Source organism: Homalodisca vitripennis, chromosome 5, assembly GCF_021130785.1.
Source record: "Homalodisca vitripennis isolate AUS2020 chromosome 5, UT_GWSS_2.1, whole genome shotgun sequence".
NCBI lineage: Eukaryota > Metazoa > Arthropoda > Insecta > Hemiptera > Cicadellidae > Homalodisca > Homalodisca vitripennis.
Window position 1 is genome coordinate 172,082,603 of NC_060211.1, and position 14,230 is coordinate 172,096,832.

The 14,230-nt window shown below is 32.7% G+C and overlaps 1 protein-coding gene across 1 annotated transcript in view; it reads left to right on the forward strand.

The window, feature by feature from the left end:
- LOC124363727 (myosin-2 heavy chain) overlaps positions 1-14,230 on the forward strand; it is a 92,793-nt gene that overhangs the window by 38,469 nt on the left and 40,094 nt on the right. The window contains 7 exon segments of the mRNA XM_046818989.1: positions 1,448-1,495; positions 1,497-1,586; positions 1,705-1,979; positions 6,032-6,185; positions 9,973-10,050; positions 10,178-10,312; positions 10,789-10,917. Of these exon segments, the coding sequence (XP_046674945.1) occupies positions 1,448-1,495; positions 1,497-1,586; positions 1,705-1,979; positions 6,032-6,185; positions 9,973-10,050; positions 10,178-10,312; positions 10,789-10,917 (909 nt within the window).

Below are 14,230 nucleotides of genomic sequence, written 5' to 3' on the forward strand. Positions count from 1 at the left end.
TTATAAAAAAAGATGCTTTAAAATTAACAGTACAAAACTTAAACCAATTAAACACTAGTAAAAACTAGCACTCCTTTCTATTTGTTAATCAATTATCTACCATAATCATCATACTTTACCTAGTTTTAGCTATATGTTACTAGTGTTTTATTTATTATTACGAGGGGTATTAGAAAAATAAGGTTCCCATGATTTTTTTAAATAGACAGCTCTATATTTCTACTTAGTGTTATGCATCAATTTAACACGTAAAAGTTAAGCTATTTCTCCACATAATCACCGTTTCTGTCCAAACACTTTTGTAGACGATGCTCCAACTTTTCTATCCCCATGTGTAGAATTCTGCCGCCAATCCTTTGAGTAACTTCTTCCTTGACTTCATCATTGGTACTGAAGCGTTGGCCACCCAAGTGGTCCTTTAATTTTGGGAATAAGTGATAATCACTTGGGGCTAGGTCTGGGCTGTAGGGGGGATGGGGCACAATAGTCCAGCCAAAATTTGTAAGCAGTTATTGAGTTTGACGTGAGACATGAGGTCGAGCGTTGTCATGGAGAAGCTTCACACAATTGGACAATCTTCCTCTCCGGCGGTTCTGGATCGCGCGTCTCAGTTTTCTTAATGTGTCGCAATATCTGTCAGAGTTTACTGTTGTTCCTGTGAATGATGATTCTCCGATCTTCAAGCAGTATTGTCTCAACTTTTTCAACAACTCCATCTGAAACTGAAGGCCGTCCACTTCGGTTTTCATTGTGAATTTCCATGCGGCCTTCACTGAATTCTCTACACCATTTCCGAACGTGTTGAACAGATATGTAGTTTTCCCCATAAACTTTGATTAACTGACGATGAACTTCAATAGATGAAATCTGTTTTGCATTTAAAAAAACGTATCACAGCACGAATTTCGCATCTGGCGGTAACAACGACAGGGAGCTACATCTTCGAATGCAGCTATGTCGGCACTGTTGGACGTAGCGAGGCGCGAGTGGTATGGATAGAGAGAGGGACAGCTGATGAGTAAGACAGTGTTGCCAGATTTCTCCCAACATATCGCATTCTGTCTCGGCGGCATAGGGAACCTTATTTTTCTAATACCCCTCGTAATTATTGCTATTTAGTGTTTAGTGTTTTTATATCTTAACAAGCCTTATAACAGTGTAATGTTCTATTGTTTTGTTGTAAAATGGTAAAGCTTTTAATTTTTTTCATAATTGATGAAGAAGGAAAACACTTGGCACAGTCACTATTATTTTGTAAGTTACCTGACTCTGCAATTTCACAGTATGTTTTCATATGAAAACAAATCAATTTGTTGAAAAAAATAACTAGCTTTAACCAATTTATGCCTTTAGAAAGGGACATAAATTTAATTGGCTGGCAGTTTTACAGGTTTTTACAATTACTAGTAACAGATCATAAAATTCACTATGAGTGTTTGGTTGATAGGAGCAAGTGGAAACGCTAAAGAGAGAACTGGACATGATGAAGGCTCGGTTGTGAACGAGTAGAGAGGGAGAAAAGCGACATATTACTCCGCAGACTCGCTTCCTTGGAAACAACAACCAGCAAGACAACAGCATCTGAGGTTTGTCACACTTACGCAGATTCATTTTTGAAATCTCAAATTAATGAGCTTAACTTTAAGTAAACTTTTAACCACCATTAATTCAGAACGAATGCCTCAATTCATTTTGTGATTCTAGGTTTTAAAATTGCAACAAAAGGTGAATGAACTTCAGTCAACAGTTGAAGACCTAAGGGACGACAAGAAAAGTTTATCGTTGAAAGTACGAGAGTTGGAAACTGATCTGGAGAAGACAAAAGACATTACGGTTGTGGAGAAGGAGGCTGATGCTCTGAGAGCGAAACTCCATGCTGCTGAGACATTGTGTGAGGAGCTTATGGATGAAAACGAGGACATGAAGAAGGAGCTGAGAGATCTGGAAGAGGAAATGGATGAGATGCAAGACAATTTCAGGTAATTTGTTTTCCTTATGAAAATGGTTTACATTTAAGATTTGATAAGATTGGTACTTACTATTAAGAAAATGTAAATTTTAAGAGGCATAAATTTACTTTTATACATGTGTTATATAATATTTTATGGTGAAGTTAAAAAGATTGATTATTTTAAATAGTATATAAAAATATTAAAGGTAAACAGTTTTTGGAAAATGTGAATACAACCTAAAAAAAAAAAAAATGGTTAAACAGATTTTGTTGTTAAGCAATTTTTTCCTAGCATTATATGTTATAGCCATTTAGAATATACTTAGTACAATAGCCTTCCTCTTATTTGGCTACCTCAGGATTGAAGGGCAAACAGGATACCAATTTGACTGGATAAACTGTTATGCTCTAAAACTCATAATATTACAGTTTCCAGAACACTAAGTTTATATACATAATGTCAAGAATGTAGATGGGAATAAATTTTGAGGGGGTCCAGACAACTGATATTTTTCTGTAGTGTACAGAGAATAAGACTCCATTTTTGCGTTAAAAAGTTCTTGACCTGTTTCCTTGTTGAGAACGATTTTTCAGCAGTACATGTGAGTAATACTGAATTATTTAAATAATAATAATCATTTACTAAAAAAGTTGAAAAAATTGAGAATTTGCGGGGTCCAGATCCCTTGGACTCCATTGTTGGCTCCATATGAGTAATAGAGGTTGGTTTTAAAATTGCCATTGTTCATTTCCGGCCAATCATGACCTGTTAAAACAATGTCTTATTAAAGTGTGGCTGGTTGAAAGGGTTTCATTGTTTTGAAAACAAAGACTGGTTAAAGCGTTGGCCAGTTCAAAGGTGGTTGGTTAAAAAAAGGCTACTGTAATGCACCTCACACCTGTCTTACAATGAATAATATGAACAATGTAGCATACCTTTTCTAACCTAATGTTATATAAGAGACCTTCTCTGGAAATTCATCTGAATATAATTTCAGATGTAATAAACACTCCTAAACTTAAATGCCAGCAAGATATATTAACCAAGTAAGCAACTAATAATGCAATTAAAATTAGTGACTACTATTTAATTTTATGTTACAGATTTGTGATATTCATATTAATGTGTTAATAATAAAAAGAAAGGAAACCTATTTTGATTGAATGTGTGTGAGTCTATTTACATTACTTCTATCGCTTAAACATTTGAGCAATCTCATTTGGTCTCAATCAAATTCAAATTATACATTTCGTACCAGCTTTAAAACTGTCAAATAAAATAAAAAAAAATACACCTACACCTGTAACCCCAGGTACTGGTACTCTCTTCGTCTGTTCCCCTGGTCCTAGTATTGGAATCTGATAATTTTATTTACGGTAGTTCAGTGGTAGGTGCAATAAGGTAGGCTTGCCGATTGGAAGGTAATGTAAATATATGCTAGATACAGGTAGTAATTGCAACATTGTAGACAAGGACGTATCGTCATGTTCATTATTAAATATATGTTTGCAGATGTGCATATTTTTTTATATATATATATAAAAAAATATGCACATCTGCAAACATATATTTAATAATGAAGATGACGATAGGTCCTTGGCTACAATATTACAATTACTATCTGTATCCAGGAAATTAGTATTAAAAAATTAGAATAATTTAGGTTTGCAACATAAGTTAAAACAAATATTTTTTTCATAGAATTGAATTTTTAAAATTCCATGAATGAGAAAAAGAATGAAAGGGTTAGAGCATCTTCTTAATAAAAAAATCTCAATATATCAAAAGTGTCCCACGAGTATTACAATAAGAAAAAATAATCATTATTTTGTGTTTTACACACATACAAAGTAGTGTCAAGATGTAAATTTTAAAGGTATATTCATTTCCCCTTGTATGGTAATCCAATGAGTTTAAAAAACTATTAATTTTTATGAAATTTATTATGAAACTGTTTACAAAAATTCATTGTATTTCAAATATAACTTTTGTAATTTGAACATGAGGCTCTTCCAATGAGTAGTCAAGAGTTACTCTAACTATTTCCCTAAAGCATGTTTTACGAATATTGCTTGTTATTTCAAATGCCAAGTTATAAAAACATTTTGAATCTATTTGTATTTTTTTTTTTGTAAAAGCTCATTGTAATTCTTTACAATGCCTAGTGTTATAAAAACATACATTTTCTGAAGATTTACATATCAAATTGTGTTTATACACAAACAATACGCTCTAGGATGTATTGGTCGTAAACGGTTAAAATATCTGACTTTGGAAAGTGCTCCTTAACTGATCGAAGTGTATTTAAATTCAATACGATTCTTATTGCCTACTTTTATTAAGATTCCTTCTTGATGTCCTCCCTTAAATTGCCAAACTGTAATTATATGAGAATGCACATGGGCAAAATACATGACTGTATCTAAGTTACACAAAAGCACCATCCTACTTAAATTATACGTATAAACTTGAAAGTAGTATCATTTTAAAACTGTTTAACTGGAGATATCTGTGCATAAAGCAATTTCCATGCTGCTACTACCACTGTTACCAGTAACACCATCGGTGATTACAATAACACTATTATACGATCAGGTATACAGCATTACATGGTATTAGGGCCAGCCTTTTGGCAGGAAGTAATCCCCTCCCTTATTAGATTGATTTGATCCATTTTGGTGTGTTAGCATACCTTAGTTTATGTTAGGATCCCAGCTTTCTACTAAAGGAAATGTAAACGGCGATAGAAACTGTTTGTAAATAACTCATATCATTTGGGGAAACTCAGTTATTTGGGGAATTTATTTTACACTCATAACTAGTATTTGTGCATTCACTTACAACTATGCCTCAACCAATCATTTTATTATCAGAACATAATTGTTACATTACTAACAAGGTCAAGGTAACTTATGTTATATACATTATTATTGCCCAAACATTCTAAAATGTAGGGTAGCTAAAAATGGTTACACAAAGCCAAAAAAATTGCCTTCTTTTAGGTTACTAGAAAATTGAAAATATGTAAAACATGTCAAGCAATAAACTTATGTCTATCTACTACAATAATAATATTATCTATTTTATTTTTGTGTAATGTGTTTCAGGGTAAATAAAAAAAAGTAAAGATGTCTTATTTTACCAGTTACGAAGTTTTACGAAGTTAGGGCTAGGAAGCCCTCTCTAACACTTAACCACTTAACTTAGGGTATGATGGGCTCTACATTTATGAAGCAATATTTTTTTTTAATTAGCCTGATCAATATACATGGTTGAAACGTTGGTATTATAGCATAAAAATAAACAAGTTTTTATTTCAGAATAATATCAACCCAAGTATTTTATTGAAACAAAATCTAATTTATGGATACATACAGAGTGTTCACAAAAGGGTCCCACAAACTTCTGTAGTTGATATAGTACTTCATTATTCCAAACAAAAAATGTCATATAAATATAGGTTGAGAAATGTATCGTTTAGCTGCTAGCCGTCATTTTGTACATTTCTAAAAAAATTAATGTCTCTAGAACTAGTAAATCTACAGATACCAAACTCCACACATAGGTAAGAAAAATTAAAAAATATAATAAATTATGTGATTTGCTTTAATATTAACAAAATGGCACCTGTTAAAAATTGTTAAAGTCAAAAAACAACAACAAAACCAGTATAGTTATTAAAAAATGTACAAGATACCAACTACTTAGAAACTTTTCTAACAATTCCAATGTTACCTTTTTCAACAAAATCCGTCAATGCATAAACGAGCATGATCACTTTCAATGTACGCTTGTGACACAATAAGGTTACAGTTGAGAAGTATCATCTATTTGTTACACTCTTTGGTGAACACTCTGTATATGGAAATATTTAAATCCAAAATGTAACATTTAAATCTAAAATGTAAAAAATTTGAAACCTTTAAAAAACTATTGAACATACTGAATCAATTTGGTTTCATACAATGGGATTTCAAAGTGTATGTTTTAAATTTATCTATGTTATTACCATCAATAATTACCTTAAATATACAATGTGAAAGTGTGACTATACAATATACATGATTAATTAATGACAGGGAGGAGCAAGCGGATGAATATACAACACTGAAGAAAGAGCTGGAGCAAACTGCGAAAAACTGCAGGATTTTGTCCTTCAAACTTCGTAAGGCTGAGAGAAAAACTGAAACCTTGGAGGCAGAGAAACTTGAAGCTGAGAAAAAGTGTAGAGAGGTGAGTGTTTTACTACCAAATATGCTTGTAATTTAATATTACAATGCGTAAATTCCTCTTATTTATGTCTATTTTTTTATTTATTGATAAAACAATGATTTAGTGCATTTAAGATAAATAGAAAAACAAGAAATTAATAAAATAAAAATGGTAAACATGATAACAGTAATTACTAAATCCATTGTAGTCGAGTTTAGTCTCTTACTTTTGGTTGCTATGGTATTTGATGAAAGTGCGGAATACAACATTCTGCTGCACAATCTTCAACTGAGTACGCTGTAGCAGTGACAGTTGAAATCTCTGTCTACCTGTGTCTGAAGAGACGAAACAATGTCCAAACTAGGCAGGGGAAGGATATCTTCTTCACTAGATCTTCTTGCTCACTCACTAGATACGGGTTTTCTCCGTAATCTGAGTTGAGTAGTTCCTCAGAGTTAAAATGGATTGTTCCTGTTATCAAAGACTATGCTGCATGCCACTTATACTGGCTGCTAAGGCATAGAGGCATCACCCCTGTGCTATGCACCTAGCTTGTTTGCGAAGCCAACTTTGAGCACAAGAGCAGAAGCTCTGCCTAGTGAAGCTATATCGACATTGTTTCATCTCTTCAGACACAGATAGACAGCAGATTTCAGCTGTCACTGTGTTACAGTGTACTCAGTTGAAGATTGTGCAACAGAATGTTGCATTCCACACTTTTTTCGAGTACCATCCCAGCCAGAGTAGGAGACTAAATCCGACTACAAAACTTTCCTGGCTAAGACGATCTGATAGACTAACAACTAGTCTATCTCTTCATGGATACTAAACCTACTCCAAAAGTGGTATTCAATATACAGGGTGTCAATTAAGTCTGGAACCTCTTTTTTAATTTTTAAACCACAATATAAAAAAATACCAAAGTTCACACGTGCTTACTGGTGATAGTAACGCATACATCTGCCCAATTACCGACCGGATAATCCCTTTGGGGGACGGTCCACAAGGAGTCAGACAAAATTCTTAAATAGCAGCATAGGTCAAGTTTGGTATCAAATTAAAGGTCTTACTTAGCAGAGTACAATGCTGCAAATCGGACTTCAAAAGGTGGATTCATTCAGTAGTTATAGCTATTTGAATTTTAAAACAATTGAACAATGTAAATTATTAAATATTACAAGTAAACACCAATTTTTAAGTACCTGTGATCAAAGTAAGTGTTCAAAATGTTCCCCTCCCATCGTCTGGCAATGTCCTAGGCGGTTGTAAAAGCCATCCACTGCATTTTGAAGGTAGTCACGAGGAATATCTTGAGCTTCTTGGACTATGAGATTTCTTAGGTGCGCACAAATCTCGAGGCTTAGTACAATAAACTTTATCTTTAAGGTATCCCCAAAGAAAAAAAATCCAGCGGAGATAAATCAGGGGAACGAGCAGGCCACTCTACTGCACCATGCCTTCCAATCCATCTGTGACGGAATATTGTAGACAAGTATTCTCTAACAAGGAGAGCAAAGTGTGGTGGCGCGCCATCTTGTTGGAAATAAATTCTTTGAAACTGTCGACCAAGAGCAGCTTGTAGTGTAGGAATTATCTCATTTTGAAGCATTGCTAGATACAAGTCACCATTTAAATTACCATTGATAAATAATGGGCCCATAATTTGATTTCCTGTAATACCTGCCCAAACGTTAAGTTTCTGTGGATACTGTGTATGACTCTATCTGCCACTTTCACATTCTAACAGTAGTTGTGTTATTGGTAATAATTATTGATTCCTGGCTTCGATTACTACATTGTCCGATGATGGGAGGGGAACATTTTGAACACTTACTTTGATCACAGGTACTTAAAAATTGGTGTTTACTTGTAATACTTAATAATTTACATTGTTCAATTGTTTTAAAATTCAAATAGCTATAACTACTGAATGAATCCACCTTTTGAAGTCCGGTTTGCGGCATTGTACTCTGCTAAGTAAGACCTTTAATTTGATACCAAACTTGACCTATGCTGCTATTTAAGAATTTTGTCTGACTCCTTGTGGACCGTCCCCCAAAGGGATTATCCGGTCGGTAATTGGGCAGATGTGTGCGTTACTATCACCAGTAAGCATGTGTGAACTTTGGTATTTCTTTCTATTGTGGTTCAAAAATTAAAAAAGAGGTTCCAGACTTAATTGACACCCTGTATAGAAGTCACAAATAAATATTTAAATTTTATTATTTTTATTGTATGTTTTAGTTTATTCCAAAATTATGATGCATGTCAGCTGTTACATTCTGTTTCAGAACCAATTACAACAAAATCCATACAATTATACATCAAAGCCAACATAGTCAAAGAAATATGGTTCAAGAAATCGGCACTAAACATTGTCTTTTTGTTAACTTACTTATTATACGAACAAAACATATCTTCTCTAGTTCTGTATTGGTAGTTTTCTTTCTTTTTATTTACTAAAACGTCTTAGTAAACTTAAATATCAAAATTTCCCTAGTACATTTTTTGTCACATTTATACTAAATTAATATGCTTTTGATAATAATGATATAAATTTTATTTTAAAGTAATAATATACCCAAATCAATAAAATAAATTACAAATATTACTAGAGAAATTGAGAACACGATAAATTATAACAACAGAACATTGGATCCAATTTGTTTGAATATCCAAGGACTAATTTTATTGCATTAAGATAAAAAGCTTATTTAAAAATATAAAGATAACAGTTTTTTAAAAGCTTTTAAATAATAGTCTTAATATGCTGGATTATAAAATGAATATTAATTTAGTGTTTTTTGGGGTTTTCTTTAATGAACTGGAGTAATATTAGGCTAAAAGGCAGAGCTTATCTAGTGAATAATTCAATAATTACCCCAGGATTTATTAGGTTACTATTAGAAGCCATTTGGGTCATGTCATCAGTATATATATAATTGGTTGTATATTTTGTGTAACAGTAAAAAAGAAAGTTCCAAGAATGGATCCCTGAGGAACTCCTATATTAACATTCAATAATGATGATGACTGTCCTCTAACTGAAACATTATTAGAATCACAATATTGATTTAAAAACATGTGATACATAAAAATTTAAAATTAAGTGCATCAGTGACTTTTGCACCAAATCCTGATGGTTGCGCAGTGCCTGGAAGTCGTACCCGAACGATTTCTCGTGGCCGTATTGTTGACTGGGATCGGAAGATGTCACGTAGACAATGAGCTCTTGCAACACAAATGATTTACAAAACACAATGCTTTAAATTACTTCATGCTATAGAATGGTAGATCTCATACCTCCAATAATTTATTACCTGAAAGTAACAAAATATTGGATATTAAGGAGTATTAGCAGACTTTGTATTTAAGAAAATATTCAAAGAGATCACCTATTCTCAAACTCATGTGTACAGTACAATGTGCATGTGTCAAACACCTAGATTTATTGCATGAATAAATAGTAATGATTCAATGTAAGAATACATTGCTTAAAAATAGTCATAATCCAAAAACTCAATGCAATACTACATTTAGAAAATATTACGTGGTACTCATATAAAAAAACTGATTAAGACTAAAAAAAATAAAGCCCTAATTCAAACTGTATGAATATTTGAAGTAGTACTTGTATGTAAAATTTGATTTCAAGTGCTCAAATTTGAATTTCAACACTTTTTTTATTTTCTCATCAGATTTCAATCTAAACTTATAATGGAGACAGAAATGCCAATCAATTTATTACATTAGTCGTTAAAAATTAATTGACTGTAACAGTGGAAATAATCTCTGCATTTTACTACAGCTCGCTGGAGGACAGGCAGGACTGGACAAGGCTGAGAGGATCCGACACTTGGAGCAGGAGTTGTCAGTTGCTAACGAGGTTTGTGCAGCTTGTAACAACTAAAAAAATATCCTTATTTTATTAAAAAACCTTACTACTACTACTATTACAGATGTATGTTAAACCTGACAACTATTTGATCACTGACTCAATATCTTTCACTCAGGTGTCAAAGAGACTTCAAGCAGAATTAGAGGAGACCAAAGGGAAACTTAAATCTTCCAACGGGTCTACCGAGAAACCAGCTACCAAGAAAAAAGCTCCAATGTTGAGTGCTATAGGAAAGTCTTCTTCTGGAGAGGTATACCACTTGGCCTTATTGATTTTATTTGTAAAAATAAAATACTTAAAAAACGTAATATATGAACAGTATTAAAGAGCTATTCAAGCTGGGTCAAGAATTTATGAACCTCTAGTTAATTGATTCAGACTAGTAAAGTACACGTTTCTATTTATTTTAATAGTTATTATATTTAACTCGTAAGCGTTTTCAATAAAACTAAAATATTAATGTTGACAGTTTTTTATAGCTATACAAATTGTTGTAAGAAATCATTAATAAATTCATCCAGAAAATGTCATTAGAAGTTGTCAAGGAATCGGGAACTGAATAATATATCTTTCGATTTTGATAAGAATTATATTTTTTTAAACAGAAAACAACGATTTTAACACTATTAGAGCCATTTAAATGATCAATTGCTGTTTGGTGTATAATACTGGTTTCTTTTTTAACAAAATGAATCATTCAGATACTAATTAAAGGCTTTTTTTTAGAAAATGTCTCGGGAATCCCTGACCAGAGGAGGATCTCAGGAGGACCCAGTCCAGCTCCTCCGGGATCTGCAAGACTCCATGGAGAGAGAGGCAGACCTACGGGAACAGCTGAGGTTTGCTGAAGAAGAGGTCAGTATCAGTGTCAGAAGCATTCCACATTATATTGATAAGAATGAATTTTGTAAAGCCTTGGGTTTAATGATGTAGTACAGAAAATTTGCTTTATACATGATATTTCATGTAGATTGCAATTAATCCAAGCATAATTGGATGAGAGCACGGAATTTGATCTATGATTTCTAGCTATGTTAGCTAACTTAACTGAGGAAAACAAAACTTATCAGAATCAACCAGACGAAAAACTTGATAGAGAAGAAGGTCCTTTACTAAACTGTTGCCTAATGTTGAAGAGAGGAGTAGGGAATGTCAAAATATGTCTTTAAATAAAAATGTTTATAAATTTAGTGGAAGTAAAATGAAAAAATAACTTTTGAGATATTTAACTAAATGTTTAACCCATTGGCCTTGTATCACAGAACGGTTCCGGACAGCTAGTCTGGGCACAAAATTTATATCACGGAACCGTTCCGTGCCAAGTACAGCGCCATCTAAATAATTTTTTTTAAACTCCTTTTTCAACCAAATGTTAGTATAAATTAGACTAATATTGTTGTAACACATAAGAAAAACTGCAATACTACAATTAATTGAAATTTAAATGAATAATAAGTTACTATAAGAATATTAGTGTACTACAAGAGACAAAAATCAATATTCTTGAAATTCTCAGTATTTAGAAAAACATTTATTCTGACAAACTATGCATATATATATACACATATTCTAGTATTGCTAGATAGAGAATACATTTCAAATAAAATAAAAGCAGCAATGGGGTATTTTATTTTATATTTGAGTAAAATAATTTTTTTAATTTAAAAAATTACAAAACTTTTTTAGTTTGTACAGCATTATTATTTTTAAATTATGACAAAATATATCACAATCTATTTATTATTAAAGCCCATTTCATGTTAATCCAAAAGATATAAAATATAACCAAATAACTTGAAAAATAAATTTTTTATAAACATATAACAAAACTCTTACGTTTTTAGCATTTTTAATATGATAACTCCAGTTGAGCTGATAGTAAAAATATGTATAAGCCAATGGGTTAATACATGTATGAATAGACATACATTTACATGAAATTCGGTAGTAACCATCCCTTTAATAGTCATTCTATGAGTATTTACTTATTTAATCCACAAATATTGTAATAGGGAGACATGATAGCTAAATATACAATCAACACAATTTTAACGATGTTCAACAAATTCTGTAAAACAAACTGTAAAATGGTGTAAATTGAGACACAACATTTTGACTTGCTATTGAACAGCCCTTATTTGAGATAAAAGAAATTCAAACAAAATTTAGTTACCACTCTACATTTATTGGTTGTTATTTTAATTCTGCTAGTGCCCCCGAGAATGCTCTGTATGTAGTTCCGTTAGTTCTACATTGTTAGGTACACTACACTTCAACATAGTATCAGTTTTCTGCTGTAGAACTTCCAAATGATAACTAAGTGCAGTTTGGACTTAGACCTTGGTGATCTAGTGTCTAAGGTCATTTGACAAAAGGTTAATTCAAATCATGCTGTGGGTAGAAAAAATGTGTGATTATGGTCTGTTGGATTTTTTTAAGGTTAAACATTTTAAGTTCAGTGTTATGGTAAATTGCTTCCTTCTGTGTTTATATTTTATATGGGTGAATGGCATTCTATTAAAAAAGAATTGATAATTTATGGATATTTGGGGAAATATAGGTTATGTTAAAAGTATTTTGGGATATAACTTCCACTAATATGCGATTGAAATGTAGTACTGTCTGTCAATACACAAGTTGTCATTTTATTTATTACTTTGTTTAGATATATCAATTACAAACACGGAAGCAGAAAATTGTCATCTCAAAGAAACAAACCACACTCACTTCAGATGTTGAATCTAAATTACCAAGAGAACCGGAGATGTCCTCGGAATCGACTCAGACTTTGGTAACCCGGCTCACATCCTTGGCGTCTCAGATGCAGTCATCACAGACTCAAACTGATATTTTGAACAATGTGGAAACACAAACAGAAAGCCCATTTTCATTTGAAACAAAAGAATCGTATACTGACCCAAATGACTTCTTCGTCACAATAGAAATTCAAACAGAAAGTATTGAAAAATCTACTAAAGGAGAAAACGTCTGTGCTTATTGCATAGAAGGGATTTCGGAATATTTAAAGACTGATAAGAAAGACAATGAAGCTCAAACTGACGTTTATTGTAAGACTGAAGAAATAAGCACTCAGACAGTTATTGTCATTCTTGAGGAATCAGGTATTCAGACAGAAAAGCTCACCAGCTTGGATGTAAAACAGCTGACAAACATCTTATCAAATGATTCTCATAGTCAAACAGATGATTCTGTAATTTTAGCAGACAACAGCGCACAAACTGACAGTGATTACTTTTTCAGCATCAAAAATAATAATGAAAATGTCATTGATAGCTCAGATAAGATTCAAGAACTGGGTAATAAACTATCTACAGAATCAGGGAAAGATCATCTGCCGCTAATGTCTGTTGGGGTTCAAACAGAAACACTTGAAAACCATATCAGTGATGATACAGATATAAAACAACCACATAAAAACACTGTTAATGATTGTCATACTCAAACAGATGATTCTGTAACTTTGATAGAAAACAGTGCGCAAACCGACTTGGATAATAATCTTAATCCCATAGAGAAAACTGAAAATGTCAGTGTTAGTCCTGATGGAATTCTGCAAGTTTATGTATCTTCAGAATCAGCACAAACTCATATGTTAGAAATTGGTGTCCAAACAGAAGAAATTGAAAATAATGTCAGTGTTGACACGTATATAAAACACCAAAGCACAAATGCTCTCATTGATTGTTATAGCCAAACAGATGATTCTTTAACTTTGGTAGAAACCAGTGCACAAATCGGCTTGGACATCCTTAATCCCGTTGACAAAACTGAAAATGTCAGTGATACTCTTGATGGAATTCTGCAAGTATGTGAAAAAGTATCTACGGAATTAGCACAAACTCATATGTCAGCAGTTAGTGTCCAAACAGAAGAACTTCAAAATCATGCCAGTGTTGACTCGTATGTAAAACACCAAAGCACAAACAATTCCAATGATTGTCACACTCAAACAGAACATTTAGAAACAACAAAAGACAACAGCTCTCAAACTGACCCAGAACACAAATCCAATTTGGAAGACACCACTTACAAATTCAGTGTAGGAGTTGATTTCAATCAAGAAGGGAATATTAGCGTTGAAGCATCCACGGAAGCAAAATCAGTTCCTTCAGCTTCGATGTCCGTCGGTGTCCAAACGAGTGGTCTT